Consider the following 24,587-nt stretch of genomic DNA (forward strand, 5'->3'; position numbering starts at 1 on the left):
CTGAGCATGTACTGGGGGTTAGCACTGGCTTCTCTGGTGGTTTCCTTTGAGTCATTGCATCCTCAAAGGCCATATTACCAACACAGTATTGCTGCTTTGCTGTTTATTCATACATATTTTTGGTGTCTGGCTAGCTCGGAATGCCCATATTTTTTCTCCTTTTAATGAGGCTGATTTTTTTCTAATTTTGAGTGATCATTTTCAGTTTTGCCCTTTCCAATCTTTCTCTAATAAGTATTTCATTTTGACTAGTCTGCATGTTTAAAAGAAGATCGGTTGAGCCAAGAATCTGTCGGTAATGATGTTATTATTTATGCAGAGGAGAGTTGGGATAATCTTAGAGACTGACATTTCCTTAAGCACCCTCCTAGCCATTAAAAATAGCAGAACTGTTGCTGATGATATCTGCCAGACTTGAGTTTGGGAAGAGTGTTTCCCAGTGAAGACCTAACCTTTCATTTTAATTCTCCCCTTAGATTCATTCGCTGTGTAGTCAGAGATGCCAAAATTCCACTGCTAGTTTTGACCTCCACTTAGGGGATGTAAGCAGCTACCTACCATAACTGACTTGAGATGTATGTCAAATCTTTCATCCAGGAGCACTCTGTCTCAAATCTCACCGTTAGTATTTAACTCCTTTGTGTTCATTCCCTCTTTTGGTATTCTTTTAAAAAATAAGCATTCCCTCCATGGATGAGATATTATGCTAAGATCACTAGAGGATGTTAGTGATTCTCAGATAGTGTTTCCTCTAAGAGGCCAGGTAACAAAGAATGTCCACACTGTGTGTGCTGGGTTGGGGGGAGTTGTTGGTGGCAGTAGAAGTGATATATCTTTATATTTTTCTTATATTCGTTATGAAAACTACTCTCAAGAATAGGTACAAAGTCATTCATGGTAAGATGTTAATAATTGGTACAAACAAAATGTGTTAGCCTTTCAAAGTCTTTCGCAATGGAACAAGTGCCCCTAAACCTTTAGCCTAAAGGACAGAATCCTTAGCTGGAGTTCCAAGTTTATAGCAAGAGTGTGGGGGCAGTGTATTTTGTTCTCTGGGGTCTTCCGATGGTCACTTCAGTCACCCTACACAGGTGGTCACTTACCTTGCCTAGGCATAAAGCAATGGGCTGTGAATTTGCTGCTCCCCCACCACTCCCTGCCCCAGTGACAGGCGATGGGGGCTGTAGCTGCAGAGGAATTATTGAGCTTGCTCTGTGGTTCACCAGTGTTACATGGCCCCACTGGGTCCTTGTGCAGAGAAAGGAATCGAAGCTGACACAGTTCAATAAGGTTTCACTGTTTTTAAAATAATTTTGACATCTTATTTGGACTTTGGATTCTTCCAACAATGTTCAGGGAGGCTCAATATTTTTTGCTCTTTTATGAATAAAGAAACAGGGTGAATGAGGCATGCCCTGTTTGGTTGTTGAGACTGGGTCTGCTGGCTCTTTGTCCAGTTCTCTTGGCACTACCTCCTGCTACCTCCATCAAGGATTGTGTCCAGTAATAAAGAACATGGCCATAAAACATGTCCTAAAATATCTGCTACCAAGTGGTTCAGATAACTTAATAAATAAAATTGTCACACATGCTTCCTAATTGTAGATATAGCATTTTCTGTTTACCCTGGAACAAATTTTCCTAGGAAAGTATGCTTCCTTTTCATGTGCGGAGAGACTTTTAGATTACGTTCCAATTTAAAAATGTAAAACTTGGGGCTCTGGCTTAAAATCAGCAAGGTTCATGTTGACTTTTTTTCATTTAATTTTAAATTTCACATCAGCTTTTGCAGAGGGGTACAAGTGAGGGACTTAAAATGAGAAGAATCATAAGCCTGGTTTTAATTTACTTGTGTACATTTTCAAAATTACTGTGCCTGAAGTCTTCCAAGACTGATGGTTTTAATAAGTGGAATGTCGTGTTATCGGGATTTGTGGGGCCTGGCTATCATTTGTCAGATATTTTTCTTTTTTTATGTGTGTGCTGTTTTGTGGTTCCTTTTTGTCTCTGAGCTCTTCAAGAAAACCTTGTTGCATCCTGATGGCTTTGTCTCTCCTTTGAGAGGGTCCATAATTCTCTTTCATGCTCCTTTCCTTGTAAACATAAACGTATTTTCCTGTGTCAGAACCCCAAGCAGCTTTCTAAAAGCGAGTATGTTATTGTTCTTATGAATTGTTTATTTTGCTTGGAAGCTTTTGTTTTTTAAGTACTTCCTGTGACTGACTTTTTCTTTAAACAGAGAGCACATGAAACAATCCTCAATTTAAGGATTATAGAAATTTTTACCTGGTTTATCTACATGTGAATGATGCCTTATTGTAGCAGTTGTTGGATGTTCTCACAACCAAAACAATCCTTTCTGTTTCTCAAAATCAAAAGTGCTTCTCTTTATGTTCAATGACACTTAAAATTGGTTTATTTAGATTTAAGATGATACAACACAATGCAGCGATTCCTAGTAAGAGTTACCTTGAGAAATCAGAATTATCTCTTAGGGAAAATTTATGACATCTGAAAATAAAATAGTATGACATTTTCTTTTTTGCTACTTGATTCAAATTGAACTTCTGTTCATTTTAATTCACAGAACTGTATTCTTAAAAAGAGTCCCAGCAACTCCCCGCCCCCTGGCCTTTTATGAAGAAAAGTGCCAGCAAATGATTTCCTGTATGGAATGGAGGAAAGGTCCCTGACCCTTTTATCTTCCTCATGTCCTCATCCCTTTCAACATTATCCCAAGGAGGAGAAAACAGGGAAGCCTATTAGTTGTTTTGCAATAGCTTCAGGAGTTCCAAATTCAGGCACTTCTTGACACATTTTGTCCATCACTAGGCCATGCCCTTTCTTCATTTGTTTCCTTTCCTTTTTCTCACTCTCTCTCCTGATTTGGTGAATCCAATTTTCACATCTTCATTTTCAGGAGGAATATTCTGTTGCTGACTCTGCTTGTCTAATTGCTATTTTTCTTTTTAAAGCATGCCTATTTTCTTTCCAGCTCTTCTCTCCATATTTAGGCAGGAACTGTAATCAGCTAGTTAATATAGCAATATAGCAGATTATATTATTGATAATCTGCTGTGTTACAGACTGGGCTGGGCTTTCAATTTATGCCTTTAACCATTCTGGTGAACTTTCATTTGGTTCTGAGTTTTTGGTTCAAGGTTTGTGCTTTGGCTGTTTATTGTTTTTTGGTTTACTCCACTGTTTACTTATATGATCTTGGCCAAGTCACTTAACTTTATTGAACCTTGGAAAATAAGGAACTTTGGCTACATCCATCTTTAAAATTATCTCCTCTTCTTCTAGGTCTGCCTGTTTTTGTATGTGTATGTGTGTGTGTGTGTTTGTGTGTGTGTGTGTGCGTGTGTGTGTGTATGTATGTGTATTGACCCAAATCCCTTTCAGTAAACCTTTCCTTTACATGGGAATATAATCTCTTCCTAATAATAATTTTTGGTGAACATTAAATATCAAAGTTTGTTTAATGCTTTATATCATTTACTAGGTGCTTTCATATGTTCTATTTGTACCCTCATCTCAGTCCTAAAATGAACATTGATAGATATTTGACTACTCTAATTTTATATGTTGGGAAACTAGGGCACAGACATTAATGGATCACTCAAGGGTAACCAGCATATAGACAGCAGAATTAGGAATCAAACCCAGGTTTTTATGAGTCTTTGGTGCCATGACTGTCTATTTTATTATGAATGCACATATTTATTTGTTATTTTTATGTGTCTTAGAATTTTTAATTTTCAATCGATCAAAGAGTACTAAAAGCCTTATAATAAAATGTACATCTCCTGCCCTTCTTTCCTATGCTCCAGAGTAAGAAGCTTTCAAATCTTTTCTTCAATGTAGTGTGATTATACTGCTATTTCTGGATGTATTAATTTGGACATATAATGACTTCTTGCTAAAAAATTAGGATTTAACATTACTGTTTCCCTGCTTCTATCTTTTAAAAATAGGTAATTCTAATTTTTGGTTAAATTGATGGTCAATGTTTACTTTACTATAACTATGTAAGCAAGTATTGATCACATCTTGTACATTTTTTTCTAGTCAACAATTGCCTTATTTTGTTCATTTTCTCAAATTCTTATGTGTTTATTCTATTTCTTCCCTCAATACTCCAAGATGTGTCACATCTTGTTAATCTTCTTTCCAAAAGTCCAAACATTTCCAAATACTCATGTATCAGTCAGTTCTCACACTATTATAAAGAAATATCTGAGACTGGATAAATTATGAAGAAAAAGGTTTAATTGGCTTACGGTTCTGTAGGCTGTACAGGAAGCATATTGGCTTCTGCTTCTGGGGAGGCCTCAGGAAACTTACAGTCATGGCAGAATGGGAAGCAGGCATGTCTTACATGGCTGGAGCAAGAGGAAGAGAGGAAGCAGGGAGGTGCCACACACTTTTAAACAACCAGATCTCATGATAACTCACTCACTCACTATCACGAGAATAGCACTGAGGGGATGGTACTAACCCCTTTTATGATACCTCCACCCCCATGATCCAATAACCTCCCACCAGGCCCCACCTCCAACACTGGGGATTGTAATTCAACATGAGATTTGCTGGGGACAGAGATCCAAATCATATCAACTCATGATCTTCATGGATACCTCTCTCCCTAGCCCTCTGTTCCAGGTTAGATTGATTATTCTGTTGGCCTGGGGCACAGCTGTATGTCATCCTGAGATGTCCCTGCACAATTCTCTTCTGTTTTGTCTCTTCCTTTATTATATTTTCTATTAGTAGCCTAAAAAAGGGCACACTGGGAGATAAATTTTATAAATGCTTGTGTGTCTTTATCCTCATATCTTACTGTTAAATGTCTTTATCCTCATACTTTACTGATAGCTTGGCTGGGTATAGAATTCTAGGTTGAAAATAATTTTCCCTTATATATCTACTTTTTCCCTTACATCTCAGGTTTGTTGTTGAGAATTTTAATGCTATTCTTACCTCTAATCCATTGCATTTGTCTTTCCCCCTTCAATTTGTGAGCCTTTTTATTCAGTGTTTTATGTTGCAGTGGGTCTTTCATCTGGAGGTTCAGTTTAGTTCTGGGAAACTTCCTCATGTTAATACTAGGATGAACTGATATAAACAAATTTTGTCTGCTCCTATATATGTTGTGTATTAATGTACTCTCATATTAATACATGCATTCATAGTATAAATGCTTAATTTAAAATAGTATCTATTCATGAATTCTCTAATTTTCTTAGTTTTTCCTTCATGATAAAGGAGAAACTTTACCTTTTCATTATAATTTCTAGGAAATTTCCTACACTTTATTTTCCCAAATTTTATTGCATTTTAAGTTTGGTTACTGCTTATTTATTTACTTATTTATTTATATTTTTGTTTTCTGATTGTCCCCTTATTATTATTATTTTTAAAGAATATCCACTTTTGTTTTATGGTGCACAATCTTTCCATATCATTTGACTTTGTTTCCTTTAATTTCCTTTTCTTTGTTTTGTTTCTATCTTTTATGTCTAGTGAACATTTACTGTCCTTATTTAGGAGAAAATTATGGAAAAAAGGATTAGGCAAAGCTTATTAACTATCAGGCTTCACTGTATAGTGATCCAGAAGCTGGATTTTCATTTGGTTGGAAGATGCCAAATGACAGTATCTTTTGTCTTGGAACCATTCAACTTCTGCAGATAAATATCCTTCAGTTTTCTGTCTGGGGGTTATTCATTTGATTATTGATGTTCTGGGAACAGGAGGAAAAGATGGCAGGGAAATTTTACCATTCATTATGTAGATTTTCACTTAGTCTCTCAAGTTCCAGCTGTATACTTCACTCCCTCCTTCTACCATGCCTGGTGTTCCAAGTCTGGAGCCTCTGATTCAATTTCTCAAGAGATTAAACCTCTGTCAGGGCTGGGTTTGGGGTAGTGTTTAGCTTCTTCGGATGAGAGGGAGAGTATGGGTCCTTATTCTGCTCTCAACCATTCCCCTTATTTTTATCCTAGAGCCCCACCTCTGCCTTCCTGGTAACTCTTGCATCTGAGTCCTTAGGCTTTCTGGGGATCTTTGGGAGAAACAGATTTGTTTCTTGTTGTTACTTATCTCTGATGGTGTATATGTTTTAGTTATTACGTCTCAATTCACTTTTCTCCTTCATTGACACTTCCAAATGCCTTGTCACCTCTCATCTGCAAGTTGGCTGTTTTCTCATTTTCTTTATCATTGTGAGTTTATACCTGAAAAAAATTAAAACAGAAAACAAAAAACAAAAACCTTTCCTGTCATGTTGGTAGAGTTTCCAGAGGGAGCAGAGGTAAATGCACATACTTGATCTACTTTGTTTATCAGGAAGCCCTAGCCCATATTTTTATTGAATTAGATTTCACAAAAGACAAGTTTCTGCAATTGGCTATTACCAATCAACTTTTTTTGGTGACAAGACTGAATATTTAGGATTAAAAGTTTAAGGATGTTCATTTTATTTCCCAGCTAAAAAAGAATGTAGTAGCCCAGCATAGTGAATTTATAATCTTTGGATTTATTTCCTTGGATTTACTTATAACAATATGTTTGAAATGTGTTAAGTAGAAAAATTGGCAGAAGTGTATGTGTGTGTTTGCAACTGTGACAGCAAGGGAAATCGATGGAAGGAAAGAATGAATCCAAGAGAAAGCAGAATGTTAGATTTTGATTGGGACGGTGGTGGTGTTTCAGATCCATAGCCATATAAACATTTTAAATATCATCAATAATTTTTTAATAAGTACCTAAATTTGATGGTTGTTTTTTTAAACTGTCTAACGTTACAGACCATTCATCATCTATTGGTGTCTTAAGAATACTGCCCCAGTTTCGCTGTGGGTCCCTTTGAGTGAATGCATTTCTAGCTTTTGAGGCCAGGCTATCTGTAGTTCTCATTATCTTGGTTGCTTTCAGAAGCCTCATATAAGCCAAAGGGCGAACAATAACCAGAGAGCAGAGATTCTTAAATTAAGCAACTGAAAAGAGTCTGCTTTGGTTCATTAGCCCAAATAGGATCTTTTACTTTTTGAGTAGCAATCAAAAGATATTGGATCTATCATTTCTCTTGTTCTCTTAAAAAAATCACTTAAATTTCCTTTAAACAATCTGGTGATGTGATATCAGATTTTTGCCCACCATATTATAACACTATTGTTAAGTAGTATGAATGGAAATGAAACATACACCTCAAAATATCTAACGGTCCTGATATAAGGCTAAAGAAAACAAATAGTCTTTTCTTATCTTTCCCCTTGGATGAATTTAAATAGATAATTCTTAACAGTTTCATCCTACTTCAGTAGGGTGAATTTTCCCCCAGTATGGCTTTGGAGTAAATTTTCACCTTTTTGCTAGATTTATGACTGCTATTACCAATACTATTAATTATTTCAGTATGATATAGCACTTCTAGGAGGCTGATCCTACTTAATTGGAAAAAAAAGAAAATATGTTGGAGCTTTAACATTTCTTGATCATAGAAGGTACTGAAACATAACTCATGATTCTAGGCAAACTTTGCCATTGAGTTTTTGTGTGACCATTTAAAATAATTTAAGTTTTCTGTGTCTACATTTGTAAAGTATATGACACTCAACTGTATAATGAACTCACAGTCTAGTGAGCTTGATAGAAGATAAGCTAATCTGGGGTAGAAATCATGCTTTATTCATATTTGTTTTCTCTTGCTTAAATTCATAATAGTTACTCAGTAAGTGTTGACTAAAAGTGTTTGAGAGAGAAACAAAATACAGGGTGAGTGAAAATTCTGAGATCCTTGTGAGAATAATTCATATAAATTTAATATATTCAGCTTGATTCTAAAGGCAATGTTGAGAGGAGGCCCGTGGGGCTGCATGTTCTTCAGTGTAATGTGAAGTACTGAGCTGATTATAGTGGTTATTCAATTAAAAGATATGTATTTTTAAATTATTATTATACTTTAAGTTCTGGGATACATGTGCAGAACGTGCAGGTTTGTTACATAGGTATACACGTGCCACGGTGGTTTGCTGCACCCATCATCCCGTCATCTACATTAGGTATTTCTCCTAATGCTATCTCTCCCCTAGCCCCCCACCCCACAACAGGCCCTGGTGTGTGATGTTCCCCTCCCTCTGTCCATGTGTTCTCATTGTTCAACTCCCACTTATGAGTATATTTTTAATGGGCAAGCTCTGCTCAAATACAGGCTACAGTCAGTATGTGACTGAGCTGTGATCTCTCTCGTCAAAGGGACTACAGCGCACCCTTTGAATTACCTTCACACTCACTGACGGTTTTAAGTGTTTGGCCACTTCCCCACGTCTGAAAGCGACTCTACCTTAGATGTGAGAAAGATGCGGCTGACTTTGGCTGGCAGATGGAGAAGAATGGAAAAGCAGCAGACAGTGTTCATGGATGGCTGACACTAGAAAGAATTCTTCTGGATTTCACAGTCATTGAAATGAAAAGATGTGATCCAGAACAGGATCTTCCTTTTAACTGGTGTCTGCAGTGTTCTCTCCTCTGCTTCTTCACTCATTTCAAGAAGTCTCTAAGGGGCAGCCTGATGTGGAAAAGATGTTAAGGGAAGAAGAGGGCATCCTAATTCTAGGTTTGATAAGGACATTTTTGATACTGGTAAAACCCTGAAATTATGGAAATTATGATTTGTTCTGTATGCCAACGAGAATCGTGGTTTTCCTTTTGCTCTTTTCCTTGCGAAGGAGCCAACTCCTTCTGGATCTTTGTTTTTATTTTTTCCTCCTTAAGTCACTGCTGAGGTATTTGTAAACCAAGCCAACACGTATATTTTATTCACCGAAGGAAGAACAAAGCATCTGCTAATAGAAGCAGTGAAAAAAGCACAGCAGTCAGAGGCCTCGTGTCTAAAGCTCAGTTCATTACTCCTAACCTGCCATTGGCCAATATTTCAACCTTTCTGAGTTGCTCTTTCTCATCTGCAAAATGGGGTTAATGGAGGATTTCATCTGCAAGTGGGGATAAGAGACATGAAAAGAACTGACGCGAAATAAACACGAGTTGAATCCTAACAATAATATTTTGACTGTGTAGTTACAACAAACTTTTCTTTCTTCTTCTTTTTTTTTTTCTGTGAGAAATGCCTTTGGTGGATTTTGAATTCTTTTTCATACTGCCTGTTCTTTGGTGGGACTCCAGCAACATTGCTGTAACTCGAGGATATATGGCTGCAATGTGTGTTTGGCTTCCTTTCTCAAGGGGGTCAAATAAAAAGGCAACTGTTTAGAGAAGGCACCAAAGTACAAAACAAAAATCTCAGAATATGCCAGCCAATCTTGGAAAGTCATCTGAAGAAGAAAAAGTGCTGCTGAGGAAGGAAAACGGCCCTTTTGTGGGCATCACTTCTGCTCTTCTGAAAAAAAGCCCCGATGCTGCAATATTTTTCAAGGCAGAATATCGTCCCAGATGGAGGAGGGAGCACTGACAGGCAGAAAAGGAGAGACGTGGGGTTTCGAGACAGCGTCTGTAAGGGGTGGAGAGCGCGGGGCTCGGAGCCTCCCAGTTCTTTGTTGGGGGCGGGGGCTTCGTTATTTCCGAGGCAGCAATGGCTCCCCCTCGGAGGTCCCTCCGCGGAGACCGCCTCGCGCCTCTCGCAGTCCCCAATCCCCGCCCCTCCCAGCCCTCGCTGACCCCACAACGTGGTCGGACTGCGGTGCCTTTAAGGCTTTTGCCTGCTGCACATGCTCAGCTCTTTGTGTGTTGTTCGAGTTTTTCTCTCTTAAGAGAAAAAGAAGAAATAGGCAGGAGGATGGGGCGGAGGAAGGGGGAAGCGCTAGGGAAAAAGCGCTGCACTTTTGCAGCTGCAGACGGCGGACGGGAAGGACTTCTTTTCTGCTGAAGCTGCGAAGCCTGTGTCGATCTCTCATTCGTGGGGCTCCCGGGGCGCGGGGTGCGGATGGGGCCGGGGTGCCCGCACGGGCCGGGGGGACGGGCACGCGGGCCACACCTGGGGGGCCTGTCTCCAGTCAGCGCGCGGGCCAGGCGGGGTGGGCGCGCGCGGGAGGGAGTCCCCGGTCCCTGTCAGGGGCGGGGCGAGACCAAGGCGCCGGGCCTGTGGGGAGGAGTGTAGGCGCGCGCGAGGGCGGGGGGCGGCCCCACGCATCGTGGGCTCCCGGCGCTGCCGCTGCGGCCGGCTCGAGGCACCGGAGACAGAATGGCTGCCGGGGCGCCCTTGCCCGCCGGGCGGGCGAGGCGGGGCTGACCGCCGCCTCCTTGATCGCCCCCTTCCACGTTGGGCGCGCCCACTTCGGGGCGCCCGCTCGGCCCCCGCCCTCCCGGGCGCGCGGCGCTCGGAGCCGAGGCAGTTGGCGCGGGCCGCGGGCGAGGCGGGGCTGCGCGCGGGATCCCCTCCTCCTCCCGGTCAGGTCCCCTCAGGAGCGCCGGGCGCAGTCTGCGCCTCCCGCTCCCCGCCTCCGGCCGGGTCCCGGACGCCGCGGCTGTGGGGTCGGCCCGCTAAGGACAAGGTCAGGAGACTGGGTGGCGATGCCCGAGTGCGACTGGAGGCAGCCGAGCGGAGGCGACGGCGGTTGGGATCTGTCCCTCCTGACCGGGGAGCGGGACTGGGACGGGCGCCGGTGAGGAGGAGGAGAAGCGGCGGCGGAGAGGTTTTCTGCGGCCGGAATTCCCTTCAACAGCATCCCTGTCGGCGCCCGCGAGCGCAGTCTCGCCGGGCAGGGGCGCCGGGGAAGATGGAGACTGGGGGCCGGGCCCGCACTGGTACCCCGCAGCCGGCGGCCCGGGGGCTGTGGAGGGCTCGGCCGGCGGGCGGCGGCGGCGGGGGCGCCTCCTCCTGGCTGCTGGACGGGAACAGCTGGCTGCTGTGCTATGGCTTCCTCTACCTGGCGCTCTACGCCCAGGTGTCCCAGTCCAAGCCGTGCGAGAGGACCGGCTCCTGCTTCTCGGGCCGCTGTGTCAACTCCACCTGCCTCTGCGACCCGGGCTGGGTGGGGGACCAGTGCCAGCACTGCCAGGGCAGGTTCAAGTAAGTGCCTTCGCCGGACCCCGAACCTCCAGCCCTGCCTCGCTCCCGTCGCGGCCTTCCCCGCCCCCCTCGCGGCCTCCCCCGCCCCCGCCCCCGTCGCTGCCTCTGATCCCCCGGCCGTGAGTGAACCTCAGCGCGCGGCGGGAGCGGGCGAGAGTGGGGCCCGCGCCGCGCCCCCTCCAGCCCCGGGGCGCCCCGGGAGAGCTCGGGCCCGCGCGGAGCCCTGACCAACGGGGAGCTAGGCATTTCTCGAGCGTTCCAGATGTCCGCAGCGACTTCTGATCCGCTGCTCAGCACGAACATTTTCACAATCAGTTATGATGCCCAGCACCATTTTCTTGGGATAATATTTTAAAATCAGAAATTGTCCAAGTTACTTATGAAATACATGCGCATTGTGAAAAATTCACGGAAGTGTAAAGGTTCAGTTATGATCTACCAGTACCTCTCTCTTTCCCCATCCTCTTCTCTCTAGAGGTGACCCCTTCTAACATTTATTTAGTCATCATAGTGATCTTAATAAGTAGAGTTTATGATGGACTTGCTAAGTGCCAAACACTCTTCTAAGCGCTTTATGTCGATTTTCTCATTTATTCCCTACAACAACTCTATGAGTTGCTAGAATTATTATGCTGGATTTACGGAGAGAAATCGAGGCGATACATTGAAGTAACTTGGCCAGGATTACACAGTAGTAAGGGCCGAGTTATGATTCCAAATCAGCTGGCACATTCTGGAGCCAGTACACACTCCAGAATGTGTACTTTTAACGAATTTGCTGTGTTGTATTTGCTAGGACAATCTTGAATTGAGAAATACAAAGGTGACTTTAGGTTAGATAGAAGGACGTTTTTATGTGGTGAGGATAATGGATTTTTTTCTGATCAGTTAATTCACTATCAGCTTTTGTGCGGGAACATCGCTTTGGCTTGTCTGAAGCTCAAGGAGCCTAAGAAGTTTGCTTGCTAAGGTGAAGATACTTTCTTCGTACTGGTTGGTGTTTATTACATTCTTGCCTGATATAAAAAGCAATGGGTCACAGTGTAGGGGAGTAGCAAAAGTCAGTTAACATTGGGGCAGGCTTCTAACAACATGCAGGTAACAGTCATTAAGAAAGTCAGCTTCTTAGTCTTCTAGATATTTAATATGAAGTTTGCTGGCTGGTTTGTGGCTCTTGAATATTGTAGATTACTGATATTGTTAGGATGATAGCCAAAATCTAGGTGAAATTTCTCTTGGGCTCTAAGGCAAAGGTAAGACTGGTTCACCTTATTAATGTATTCTAGGACAATTTCCTGGAATTTTAAACACAGCATACTTTCCTTTTTAAAAAAAAAAACCTTACTATTACTGATTAAAATAAGTGTCCCTTAAAACTCAATGTAAAAATGTATATTTTTTAAATGGCACTTTAAAATTTTCGGTAGAGTCTATGATTTAAATTAACTAGTAGGTTTTGGAAGTGAAATCTTAAAGTGAAGTTTTATGAAACTTATGCAATAGGTTGAAATTTTTCTAGGGTTTATACTTTAAAGTTAAAGTATAGTAATGTAGTTTTAAAAATACTTTTTAAAAAAATTAGGAGAGATGCTGATTAAAAGTTTAAAAAGTGTTTCAAGATGAGGAAAGAGATCTTAATGAATTCTGCTTGTTAGTTGCTTTTTTTTGCTTGTGTTCTTAAACGTTTGCTATGACAGTAGAATTCAGCGTCTTTACCTAGCAAGAGAGAATTTTGAACATATAAACTGGTAGTCAGCAGTGAAAAAGCCTCATCCATTTTTTACATTTTTTTACATAAATAGGGAGAGTGCCTGATTTGTATGTAGGGATATTGGCTTTTGTGTGGGTGGGTTTGCTCCGTTTGTCTAAAGAGGACAAAATTTGCTGCAGTCCTGAGAAGCTTCATTTTAAAGTAGCGGAACTTGTTAATCAGCTGGATCAGCAGCCTGTGACCTCACTAGCAGATGTTGTCCCAGTTAAAAAGATCACAGATCAAGTTAAAACTAGCTTAAATAACATTGAGAGGTGGTGTTCATAAACAAAATACATTAGTGAGTAGAAGAAGAATAGATATTTGATGTAGATATTGTTAAATAACAATAAATCCTGAGCTAATCACTGAGTATTCATCATTTCCTTGGAAGCTATTATTTCCTAGGACTCATTGTACTCTATTGGGTAAATGCTTTTGCATTTCTCTGTGGAATACAAGCTATTAATTAGAGTAAATATAACTGGTGTGACGATCTGTGTTTTTATTATGTATACTCTTGGGGATAAAGAACACATTGGTATTTAATGTTAAAGAGAAGGATTATGTATAGTAGAAAAGAATTCTTCTTGGTAAAGTACATGCAAATAAAGCTATGAAAGGTTTATTTGAAGATAGTAGCTTGTTTTACCTGGCATTTGAAGTAATAACACAGTGGGAAAGGCTTTAACTAGAAAATCTCACTTCACTAACTATCTTGAAAATCTTTTTCTAAACTGAAGGATAGCAACCTTACAAACAGACATTAAAAATGATTGATCAATCTTGGTAAGCAGGTGTCAAAATTAATTGGTTGGCTCCATGGTAACTTAGCTTTTTTTCTACTATAGGGATTTCGCCAGGGAATAAAAATGTTCTTCAAATGCTTCTTGAGGATAGAAGATTGATAGTTGGGGGAAGAAATGCAGAAGCAAATATAGTATCAAAAGTGGTACTTCAGTTCTCTTAGCATTGATTCCAGTCTTCTGTTTCCATTTGAAAAGAATAAAGCACTCAGAATAACAAGCCATTCCTTCCTTACACAGGTAAAACAAAAGGAACATTGATTTTTCACCCAAAGCTAGACTAAAGGATTTGGGATTGAGAATAGGAAAATATATTTGAAATATAATAATCAAAGATACAGACTCTAATTCAAGTTATATTTAGTTGAATAGTTCAGTGTAATGTTAAGCAAGAAAATATTCTGCTATAATCTATTTGAATGACGTTCTCTTTTAGAAGGGAGCCCTTGAGAATTAATTTTGTAGAGTAGAGATTTATATAAATTTATATAAATATAAAGAGTATTGCTCTTTATATTAGTCAAATATAAAGGGGTATATTTTTACCCCTCTTAGGTTAGTCAAATTTGGATACTTCATTTCACGCATTTAAAATGGAAGTATGCTGGGTGCCGTGGCTCAGGCCTGTAATCCCAGCACTTGGGGAGGCCGAGGTGGAAGGATCCCTTGAGCCCAGAAGTTTGAGACCAGTCTGGGCAAGATAGTGAGACCTCATCTCTACAAAAAATATTTTTAAAGTAGCTGGGCATGGTGGCACACACCTGTGGTCACAGCTACAAGAGAGAGTGAGGCGGAAGGATTACTTGAGCTCAGGAGGTTGAGGCTGCAGTGAGCTGTAATCACGCCACTGCGCTCCAGCCTGGGTATCAGAGCGAGACTCTTCTTAAAAATTTATATATACATATATGAAGCATTCTATTTGTAGTGACAGCAAAATGAAGATGTAATGATATAATGTCAGGAATTAGGTTGTTATTATAAACAAAAACGGGCAGAATAAAGTGTGTAAACTCTTCCCCTAAGCTGTTAAAAATATATGCATATTGCCTGGCTTGGTGTCTCACGCCTGTAATCCCAACGCTTTGGGAGACCGAGGCGGGCGGATCATGAGGTCAGGAGATCGAGACCATCCTAGCTAACACAGTGAAACCCCGTCTCTACTAAAAATACAAAAATTAGCCGGGTGTGATGGCACGCGCCTGTAGTCCCAGTTACTCAGGAGGCGGAGGCAGGAGAATCACTTGAACCCAGGAGGCGGAGGTTGCAGTGAGCATAGGTCGCGCAACTGCACTCCAGCCTGGGCAACACAGCGAGACTCCGTCTCAAAACAAAACAAAAATCAACAACAACAACAAAAAACAAATATACATATGCATATGTAAATACATATATATTTGGAATCCTTTTTACTTGTAAGGAAACTGACAGTAATTATAAACTTAAACTGAATGTTCCCTGTCCCTAAGACTTCTTTATTTCAAAGTTTTATTTTAATGGATAATTTATATCCATGGATTATTTTTACATTATTAAAGTGTATAATCACACAGTAGGAATTTAAAATAATTTAAATTGAGTGTTTCTTAGATTCTAAATTGATAAGGTAAGTTACTTGTAGTAGCATAGTAGCATGGTTTTCAAGAACACGTGTCTGCATGATTTGGCTCCTTTAGCTGGTTAGACTCAGGCCTCCTTTCCTCTGCCCTGACTGGCCTCTTGAAGTTCCTTGAAAGTGTCACATTCCTTTTGGCCTTAGTGCATTTTATACACAGTTACTTCTGTGAACTCTTTCCTCTCTGGTCTTTGCTTGGATGATTACTGATCATCCTTCTAATCTTAGCTTAAATACTAGTGTTTTTTTTTTTTTTTTTTGAGACCGAGTCTGGCTCTGTCACCCAGGCTGGAGTGCAGTGGCGCAATCTCGGCTCACTGCAAGCTCCGCTTCCTGGGTTCACGCCATTCTCCTGCCTCAGCCTCCCGAGTAGCTGGGACTACAGGCGCCCGCCACTACGCCCGGCTAATTTTTTGTTTAGTAGAGACGGGGTATCACCGTGTTAGCCAGGATGGTCTCGATCTCCTGACCTCGTGATCCACCCGCCTCGGCCTCCTAAAGTGCTGGGATTACAGGCATGAGCCACTGCGCCTGGCCACTTAAATACTAGTTTCTAAAGGAGGCTTGTCTGACTCTTCACACTAGGTTACCCCTTATATACTGCCCTAATAGCACTATTTTTCCTTCTTAGTATTGTCAAAAATGAGGTGTTTAATTATAATTTTGATAGTTATTTAAACAAAATTTTTAAGAGATTGAGGTATAATTGTCATACAGCACAATTTAAAATGTACAATTTATTTATTTAAATTATGCAATTTGATAAGTTTTGTCATATGTATTTGCATCTGAAACTGTCACCACAATCAAAATCATAAAAATACCGATCACGCTAGAAAGTTTCCATGTGTTTCCTTTGTAAACCCTCCCTTTTCTAGTTGCCAATTCCTGTCCCAGGGCAACTATTGATCTGCTTTCTCTCACTATAGATTTGTTGGTATTTTCTAGAACTTTTTGTACATAGAATCATACATTATATACTTCTTTTTTGTCTGGCTTCTTTCACACAGCATGTTTATTTTGAGATTCATTCATGGTGTGTTAGTAGTTTATTCTACTGCCGAATAGTGTTCCAGTGTCTGGATACACCATAATTTGTTTATCCATTCAACTGCTGATGGACATTTGGATTGTTTCAAATTTTTGGCTGTTCCTTATAAAGCTGCTATGAAGTTTCATGTGGAAGCCTTTTTATCTTTGTATGGTCATATGCTTTCCTTTCTCTTGGGGAAATAACCTGAGAATGGCTGGATCATATGGGTAGATATATGTGTAACTGTTAAAGAAACTGACAAACTGTTTTCCAAAGTAGTTGTATCATTTATGTTCCCACCAGCAGTGAGTCAGTGTTCTATCTAGTTAATTTCACATCCATACCAATACTTGGTATGGTTAGTCTTTTAAATTTTTGTGATTCTAATAAGTGAATGGTATATTATTGGGTTTTAATTTGCATTTCCCGAATTACTAATGATATTGAGTATCTTCTCATGTGCTTACTTGCCATCTGTATATCTTCTGTAATAGGCATTTATTCAAACCTTTTGCATGTTAAAAAAATTTTCTTACGGATTTTTGTGAGTTCTTTACATTTTCTGGATTACTAGCTTCTTATGAGGTATATCATTTGCATATATTTTCTACCAGTCTGGGGCTTGTCTATGAAAACACAATGCAAAGAGAATGAAATCTCTTGACAGTATTTTTCAAAGAATCTAAGTTTTAAATTGATTAATTCCAGTTTATCATTTTTTTCTTTTATGCTTTTCATGTTGTGCCTAAGAAAAGTTTGCCTAGGCTGGGTACTGTGGCTCATGTGTGTAATCCCAGCGCTTTGGGAGCCTGAGACAGGAGGATCACTTGAGTCTAGGAGTTTGAGTGCAGCCTGGGAAACAAGGCAAGACCGTGCCTATACAAAAACATTTGAAAAATTAGCTGGTCGTGGCGGTGTGCGCATTTAGCCCATCTACTTGGAAGGCTGAGATGGGAGGATCACTTTAACACAGGAATTGGAGGCTGCAGTGAGCTGAGCTGTGATTGTGTCACTGTACTCCATCCTGGGCAACACAGCAAGACCATGTCTTTAAAAAATAATAATAATAAAAAAAGAAAACTGCCTAAACCAAGTTGATGAAGATTTTCTTCATTTTTTTTTCTCTAGAAGTTTTGTAATTTTAGATTTTACATTTATATTTATGGTCCATTTTAAGTTAATTTCTATATATGGGGAGTGGTATGGATCTAAATTCAGTTTTTTGGCATATAGGTATTTGTTTTAGCACTATTTGTTGAGAAGAGTATTCTTTCTCTGTTAAAGTAGCTTTGTACCTTTGTTGAAACCATTCATATATTTGTGTTTCTATTTCTGGACTCTGCTTTGTTTCTTGATCTCTTTGTCTATTTGTATGTCAGTACAACAATGTCTTGATTATTGTTTCTTTGTAAGTCTTGAATTCTGGGAGTGTTTTTCAGTTTTGTTCTTTTCCAATTATTTTGGCTACTCTGAGTCCTTTGTATTTCCATATGAATTTTAGAATCAGCTTGTCAGTTTCTATAAAAAGCCTACTAGGATTTTGTTTGTAATTATGTTGAGTCTATAGATCAATTTTGGGGAAAATGAATACCTTGTCAATTTTGAGTTTCCTACATGGTATATCTGTTTATTTATTTAGTTGTTTAATCTGTCAGCAGTGTTTTTAAATTTCTAGTCAATAGATCTTGCACCTCTTTTGTCAGATTTTTCCCTAAGTAGTTAATATTTTTGGATGCTATTGTAAATGGCATTTTTTAAACTTTCACTTTTGATTGTTGCTATTATACTGAAACACAACTGATTTTTGTATGTTTGATTTTTTATCTTGCAATCTTGCCAAACTTACTTATTACTTGTAGTAGATTTTTGCAGATTCCTTATGGTTTTCTACTTAGATGATTATATTGTTTACAGACAAAGATATATTTACTTCTTTCTTTACAATCTAGATGCCTTTTTTTTTCTTGCCTTATTTCACTGGCCAGAACCTCTATTACAGTAATGAATAGAGGTGATGGGAGTGGTCAATCTTACTTAAGATTTAGGGGGAGATATTTGATCTTTAACCATGAAGTATGATGTTATCTGTAAGTTTTTTTTAGATGCCTTTTATCACACTGAGAAAGTTCCCTTCTATTCCTAGTTTGCCAAGAGTTTTTACCAGTGATGGAAACTGGATTGTATTAAATGCATTTTCTGTGCCCATTGAGATAATCATATGATTTTTTCAAGTTTGTTAACATGGTGAATTATGTACATAATTTTTGAATGTTAAACCAACCTTACATTCCTAAGATAAACTTCCTCTGACACGATATGCTTTCCTTTTTATTTTAGGTTGGATTTGGTTGTTAAAGTTTTATTTAGAATTTTTGTATCTGTGTTCATGAGAGATATTAGTCTGCACTTTTCTTATAATATATGACTAGTTTCGGTGACAAGATAATGCTGGCCTCATATAATAAGCACCATGGGACTCTCCTGATCATTTGCTGAAAGAGTTTTTAGGGAATTGGCATTATTTCTTCATTAGTGTTTGGTGGAATTCACCATTGACACCCTCTAGGCCTGAAGTTTTCTTCAACTCCAAATTCAACTTTTATTAATATAAATTCAACTTATTTAATATACAGAAGGCTATATGACTAGAATCCTTTAAAATTTATTGGCCAGAATATTGTCTATCTTGGTAAGTATTTTTTTGGGCGTGTGAAAATAATGCGTATTCTTCTATTGATGGGTGGAGTGTTGTATACATTTCAGTTAGGTCAACTTGGTTAATAGTCTTGTTCAAGTCTTCTACAACCATTCTGATTTTCTGTCTGTTTTTACCACTTATTGAGAGAAGGGTATCTTCAGTTATAATTTTGTATTTACCTGTTTGTCCCTGCAGTCTTATCTGTTTATCCTTCATGTATTTTGAAACTATGTTATTAGGTGCATAAAATTTTGGATTATGTCCTCCTGATAAACTGAGCCTTTATCATTATCCAATGACCATTTGTTGAAAAGACTATCCTTTTTTCATTAATGTCTTTGTACCTTTATTGAAAGTTAATTGGACGTCTTTATGTATATTTATTTTTTGACTCTTTTCTGTTCCATTGATCCATATCTCTATCCTTTTGCAAATTCCTCACTTACTTTATTAATGTATGTATGTACTTTATTAATGTATATATATGTGTATATATATACATACATATATTTGAAATGGAGTCTCACTCTGTTGCCCAGGCTGGAGTACAGTGGCACGGTATCGGCTCACTGAAATCTCTGCTCATCAGGTTCAAGCGGTTCTCCTGCCTCAGCCTCTTGAGCAGCTGGGATTACGAGCGCGTGCCAGCACACCTGGCTAATTTTTGTATTTTTGGTAGAGATGAGGTTTTGCCATGTTGGCCAGGCTGGTGGTCTCTAACTTCTGACCTCAGGTGATCCACCCACCTCGGCCTCCCAAAATGCTAGGATTAGTATATTTTTACAGTAAATCTTGAAGTTAGATAATGAGATTCCCCCAACTTTATTTTTATTTTTGAAAATTTACTGGGTTCATTTTGTTTTTCATATACATTTTAGAACTGTTTGTCAATTAAAAAAGTCTTGCTGGGATTTTTATTGAGATTGTGTTGACTTAGTATTAGTAAATCATTCTGAGGAGAATTGATATGTAAACAATATTGAATTATCTCGTTCTTCATTGCAGTATTTTTTTTCATCTGTTTGGGTTTTCATTGATTTTTTACAACAGTTTTTTGTAGTTATCAGATACAGATTCTGTGTATATATTTTTAGTGTTTTTTTTTTTTGAGATGGAGTCGTGCTCTGTCACTCAGGCTGGAGTGCAATGGCATGATCTCGGCTCAGTGCAACCCCTGCTTCCTGGGTTCATGCGATTCTCGTGCCTTAGCCTCCTGAGTAGCTGGGATTACGGGCGCCCATCATCACGCCTGGCTGATTTTTTGTATTTTTTGTAGAGATGGGGTTTCGCCATGTTGGCAAGGCTGGTCTCGAACTTCTTACCTCAGGCAATCTGCCTGCCTCAGCCTCCCAAAGTGCTGGGATTACAGATGTGAGCCACTGCGCCCGGCCATATTTTTCGATTTTATACCAAAATATTTTATGTTCTTTAAGGCTATTGTAGTTGGTAGTATTTCTTTTAATTTCAATTTCCAGTTTGTAGACTTTAAAAAAATAATCAGGGAAATCTTTCTTTGGTGATATTTCCTCGCCCATATCTCTTTATTTTTTATTTTTGTGGTTATGTTATAGGTGTATATATTTATGGGATAAATGAGATATTTTGATACAGGTATACAATGCCTAATAACCACATCAGGGTAAATAGGGTATTCATTACCTCAAGCATTTATCCTTTCTTTGTGTTATAAACAATTCATACTAATTATACTTTCTACCCATTAACCATCCCCATTTCCCCCACCCCAATACCTTTCCCAGCCTCAGGTAACCATCATTCTACTCTATCTCCATGAATTCAACTATTTTAATTTTTAGCTCCCAGAAATAACTGAGAAAATGCAATGTTTGTCTTTCTGTGCCTGGCTTATTTCATGTAATGTAATGACATCCAGTTCCATCCCTGTTGTTGTGAATGACAGGATATCATTCTTTTTTATGGCTGAATAGTACTCCCTTTTGTATATGTACCACAGTTTATTTATCCATTCATTTCTTGATAGACATTTCGGTTGCTTCCAGATTTTGGCTGTTGTGAATAGAGCTGCAGCAAACATTGAAGTACAGCTGTCTCTTCAATATACTGATTTCCTTTCTTTTAGGTATATACCTAGCAGTGGGATTGCTGAATCATATGGTAGCTCTATTTTTAATTTTTTGAGGAACCTGCAAACTGTTCTCCATAGTAGTTACACTAATTTACCTTCCCACCAACAATGTAAGAGGGTTCCCTTTTCTCTATATCCTTGCCAGCATTTGTTTCTGTCTGCCTTTTGGATATGAGCTATTTAACTGGAGTGAGATAATATCACATTGTAGTTTTGATTTTCATTTCTCTGATGATCAGTGATGTTGAGCATCTTTTAATTTACCTTTTGACATTGGTATGTCTTCTTTTGAGAAATGTCTATTCAGATCTTTTGCATATTTTTGAATTGGATTATTAGATTTTTTTTCTTACAGTGTTGTTTGAGCTTATTATATATTCTGGTTATTAATCCCTTGTCAGAATGATAGTTTGCAAATATTTTCTTCCATTCTGTGGATCGTCTCTTCATGTTGTTGATTGTTTCCTTTGCTGTGCAGAAACTTTTTAACTCGATATGATCCCATTTATCCATTTTTGCTTTGGTTGCCTGTGCTTGTGGGGTATTACTCAAGAAATCTTTGCCTAGTCTCCAGGTGTCCTGGAGAGTTTTCCGAATGTTGTAGTAGTTTCATAGTTTGAGGTCTTAGATTTCTAAGTCTTTAATCCATTTTCATTTGATTGTTGTATATGGTGAGAGATAGGGGTCCAGCTTCATTATTCTTCATATGGATATCCAGTATTCCCAGCACAATTTATTGAGGAGACTGTTACTTCCCCAGTGTATGTGCTTGACACCTTTGTCAAAAATGAGTTCACTGTAAGTATGGATTTATTCTGGGTTCCCTATTCTGTAATTGCTCTATGTGTCCTTTTTTTTTCCTCTTTTTTTTAATGCCAGTACCATGCTGCTTTGGTTACTATAGCTCTGTGGTATAACTTAAAGTCAGGTAATATGATGCTTCCAGTATTGCTCTTTTTGCTCAGAATGGCTTTGGCTATTCTGGGTCTTTTTGGCTCTGCATACATTTTATGATTTTTTTTCTATTTTTGTGAAAAATGTCATTGGCATTTTGATAGGGATTGCCTTGAATCTGTAGATTGTTTTGGATAGTATGGACATTTTAACAATATTGATTCTTCCAATCCATGAGCATGAAATATCTTTCCATTTTTTTTGGTGTCTTCTTCAATTTCTTTCATTTTTCCCCTGCCTAGAGATTTGTGGAACTTTGAACTTCAGCGAGATGATTTAAGGTATCTGGCAGAAGACATTTCTAAGCAGCAAAGCATTCAAGATGTGACTTGGGTGCTGTTAAAGGCATTCCATTCTCAAAGGGAAACAGAGCATAAAAATTTGGGAAATGTACAGCCTGACAATGATAGAAAAGAAAATCCCATTTTCTGAGGAGAAATTTAAGCCAGCTGCAGAAATTTGCATGAGTAAGGAGAAGCCAAATGTTAATTCCCAAGACAATGGGGAAAATGTCCCCAGGCCATGTCAGAGATCTTTGGGGCAGCCCCTCTCATCACAGGCCTGGAGGCATAGGAGGAAAAAATGGTTTTGTGGGCCAGGCCCAGGGTTCCTGTGCTGTATGCAGCCTAGGGACTTGGTGTCCCTTGTCCCAGCTGCTCTAGTTATGACTAAAAGGGGCCAAGGTGCAGCTCAGGCTGTGGCTTCAGAGGGTGCAAGCTCCAAGCCTTGGCAGCTTCCATGTGGTGTTGAACCTGCGGGTGCACAGGAGTCAAGAATCGAGGTTTGGGAACCTCTGTCTGCATTTTAGAAGATTTATGGAAACGCCTGGATGTCCAGGCAGAAGTTTGCTGCAGGGGTGGGACTCTCATGGAGAACCTTTGTATGTCAGTGTGGAAGGGAAAAGGGGGGTTGGAGCCCCCACACAGAGTCCCTACTGGAACATTGCCTAGTGGAGCTGTGAGAAGAGGGCCACTGTCCTGCAGACCCCAGAACAGTAGATGCTCCTACACCTTGCACCATGTGCCTGGAAAAGCCGCAGATGTTCAACGACAGCCCATGAAAGCAGCCAGGATGAGGCTGCACTCTGCAAAGCCACAGGGTCGGAGCTGCCCAAGACCATGGGAACCCACCTCTTGCATCAGCATGACCTAGATGTGAGACCTGGAGTCAAAGGAGATCATTTTGGACCTTTAAAATTTGACTACCCTGTTGGATTTCGGACTTGCATAGGCCCTGTAACCCCTTTGTTTTGGCCAATTTCTCCCATTTGGAATGGCTGTATTTATCCAATACCTATACTCCCATTGTATCTAGGAAGTAACTAGCTTGCTTTTGATTTTACAGGCTCATAAATGGAAAAAACTTGCCTTGTCTCAGATGAGACCTTGGGGGTGCTGAAATGAGTTAAGACTTTGGGGGACTGTTGGGAAAGCATCATTTGTTTTGAAATGTGAGGACATGAGATTTGGAGGGGCCAGGGGCAGAATGATATGGTTTGGCTGTGTTCCCATTCAAGCCTCAGTTTGAATTGTATCTCCTAGAATTTTTTGATGTGTTATGTAAAGGAATTACCCAGCGGGAGGTAATTGAATCATAGGGGCCAGTCTTTCCCGTGCTATTCTCGTGATAGTGAGTAAGTCTCAACAATATCTGCTGGGTTTATCAGGGGTTTCTGCTTTTGCTTCTTCCTCATTTTTCTCTTGCCACTGCCACGTAAGAAGTGCCTTTCACCTCCCACCATGATTCTGAGGCCTCCCCAGCCATGTGGAACTGTAAGTCTGGTTAAATCTCCTTTTCTTCCCAGTTTTGGGTGTGTCTTTTTCAGCAGTGTGAAAATGGACTAATACACTTGGTAATTTATAATGAATAGAGATATATTGGCTCATGATTCTGGAGGCTGGGAAGTCTAAGATCAAGAGGCTGACATCTTGTAAGGGCTTTCTTGCTGCATCATCCTGTGGCAGAGGGTAAATAGAGGGTCAAGGGGAAGGCAAAAGCATTCAAATCTCATCCTTTTATAAGGAACCCATTCCCCTGATAATGAACTCACTCCTGAGGTAACAGCGTTAATGCCCTCATGGTTTAATCACCTCCCATTATGCCCCACCTCTCAACACTAATCCAGAGCCTTCACTCAGTCCAGCACCAACTCAAAAGTCCAAAGTCTAGGGTCTCTTCTAAATCAGATATAGGTGAGACTCAAGGCACAATTCATCCTGGGGCAAATTCCCTTCCAGCTGTGAGCCTGTGAAATCAAAACAAGTTGTTTACTTCCAAAGTGCAATGGTGAGACAGGTATAGGATCTACATTCCTGTTCCAAAAGAAAAAAAAGGGGTAACAGGCCCCAAATAAGTCCAGAACCCAACAGAACAAACAATGTTAAATCTGAAAGCTAGAGAATAATCTTTTTCGACTTTATGTTTCACCTTCTGAGCATACTTGGATGAGGATTGGGCTCCCAAGACCTCAGGCAGCCCAGCCCTTAGGCTTTGCTGGGCTGAGCCTACATAGCAGCTCTCATGGGTTGGAGGCTCATGCCTGCTGCTCTTATAGTCTGAGGCTGCACATGGGTGACTCTGTTAGTTCTGAGGTCTCAG

The 24,587-nt window shown here is 39.9% G+C and overlaps 1 protein-coding gene across 11 annotated transcripts in view; it reads left to right on the forward strand.

The window, feature by feature from the left end:
- Positions 1-9,913: 9,913 nt before the first annotated feature.
- ATRNL1 (attractin like 1) overlaps positions 9,914-24,587 on the forward strand; it is an 853,639-nt gene continuing 838,965 nt past the window's right edge. For 2 of the 11 annotated variants that reach the window (XM_054659931.2, XM_054659933.2), the window contains exon 1: positions 10,157-11,029. In XM_054659931.2, coding sequence (XP_054515906.2) covers positions 10,737-11,029 — 293 coding nt within the window. In that variant the 5' untranslated portion in view covers positions 10,157-10,736. Of the gene's footprint in view, positions 9,938-10,152; positions 11,030-13,630; positions 13,826-24,587 lie in introns of those variants that run through there. The other 9 variants (XM_016919435.4, XM_016919433.4, XM_016919431.4 and 6 more) reach the window with 9 other exon arrangements.

The sequence above is a fragment of the Pan troglodytes genome, chromosome 8 (genome assembly GCF_028858775.2).
Source record: "Pan troglodytes isolate AG18354 chromosome 8, NHGRI_mPanTro3-v2.0_pri, whole genome shotgun sequence".
In the NCBI taxonomy this organism is placed as follows: domain Eukaryota; kingdom Metazoa; phylum Chordata; class Mammalia; order Primates; family Hominidae; genus Pan; species Pan troglodytes.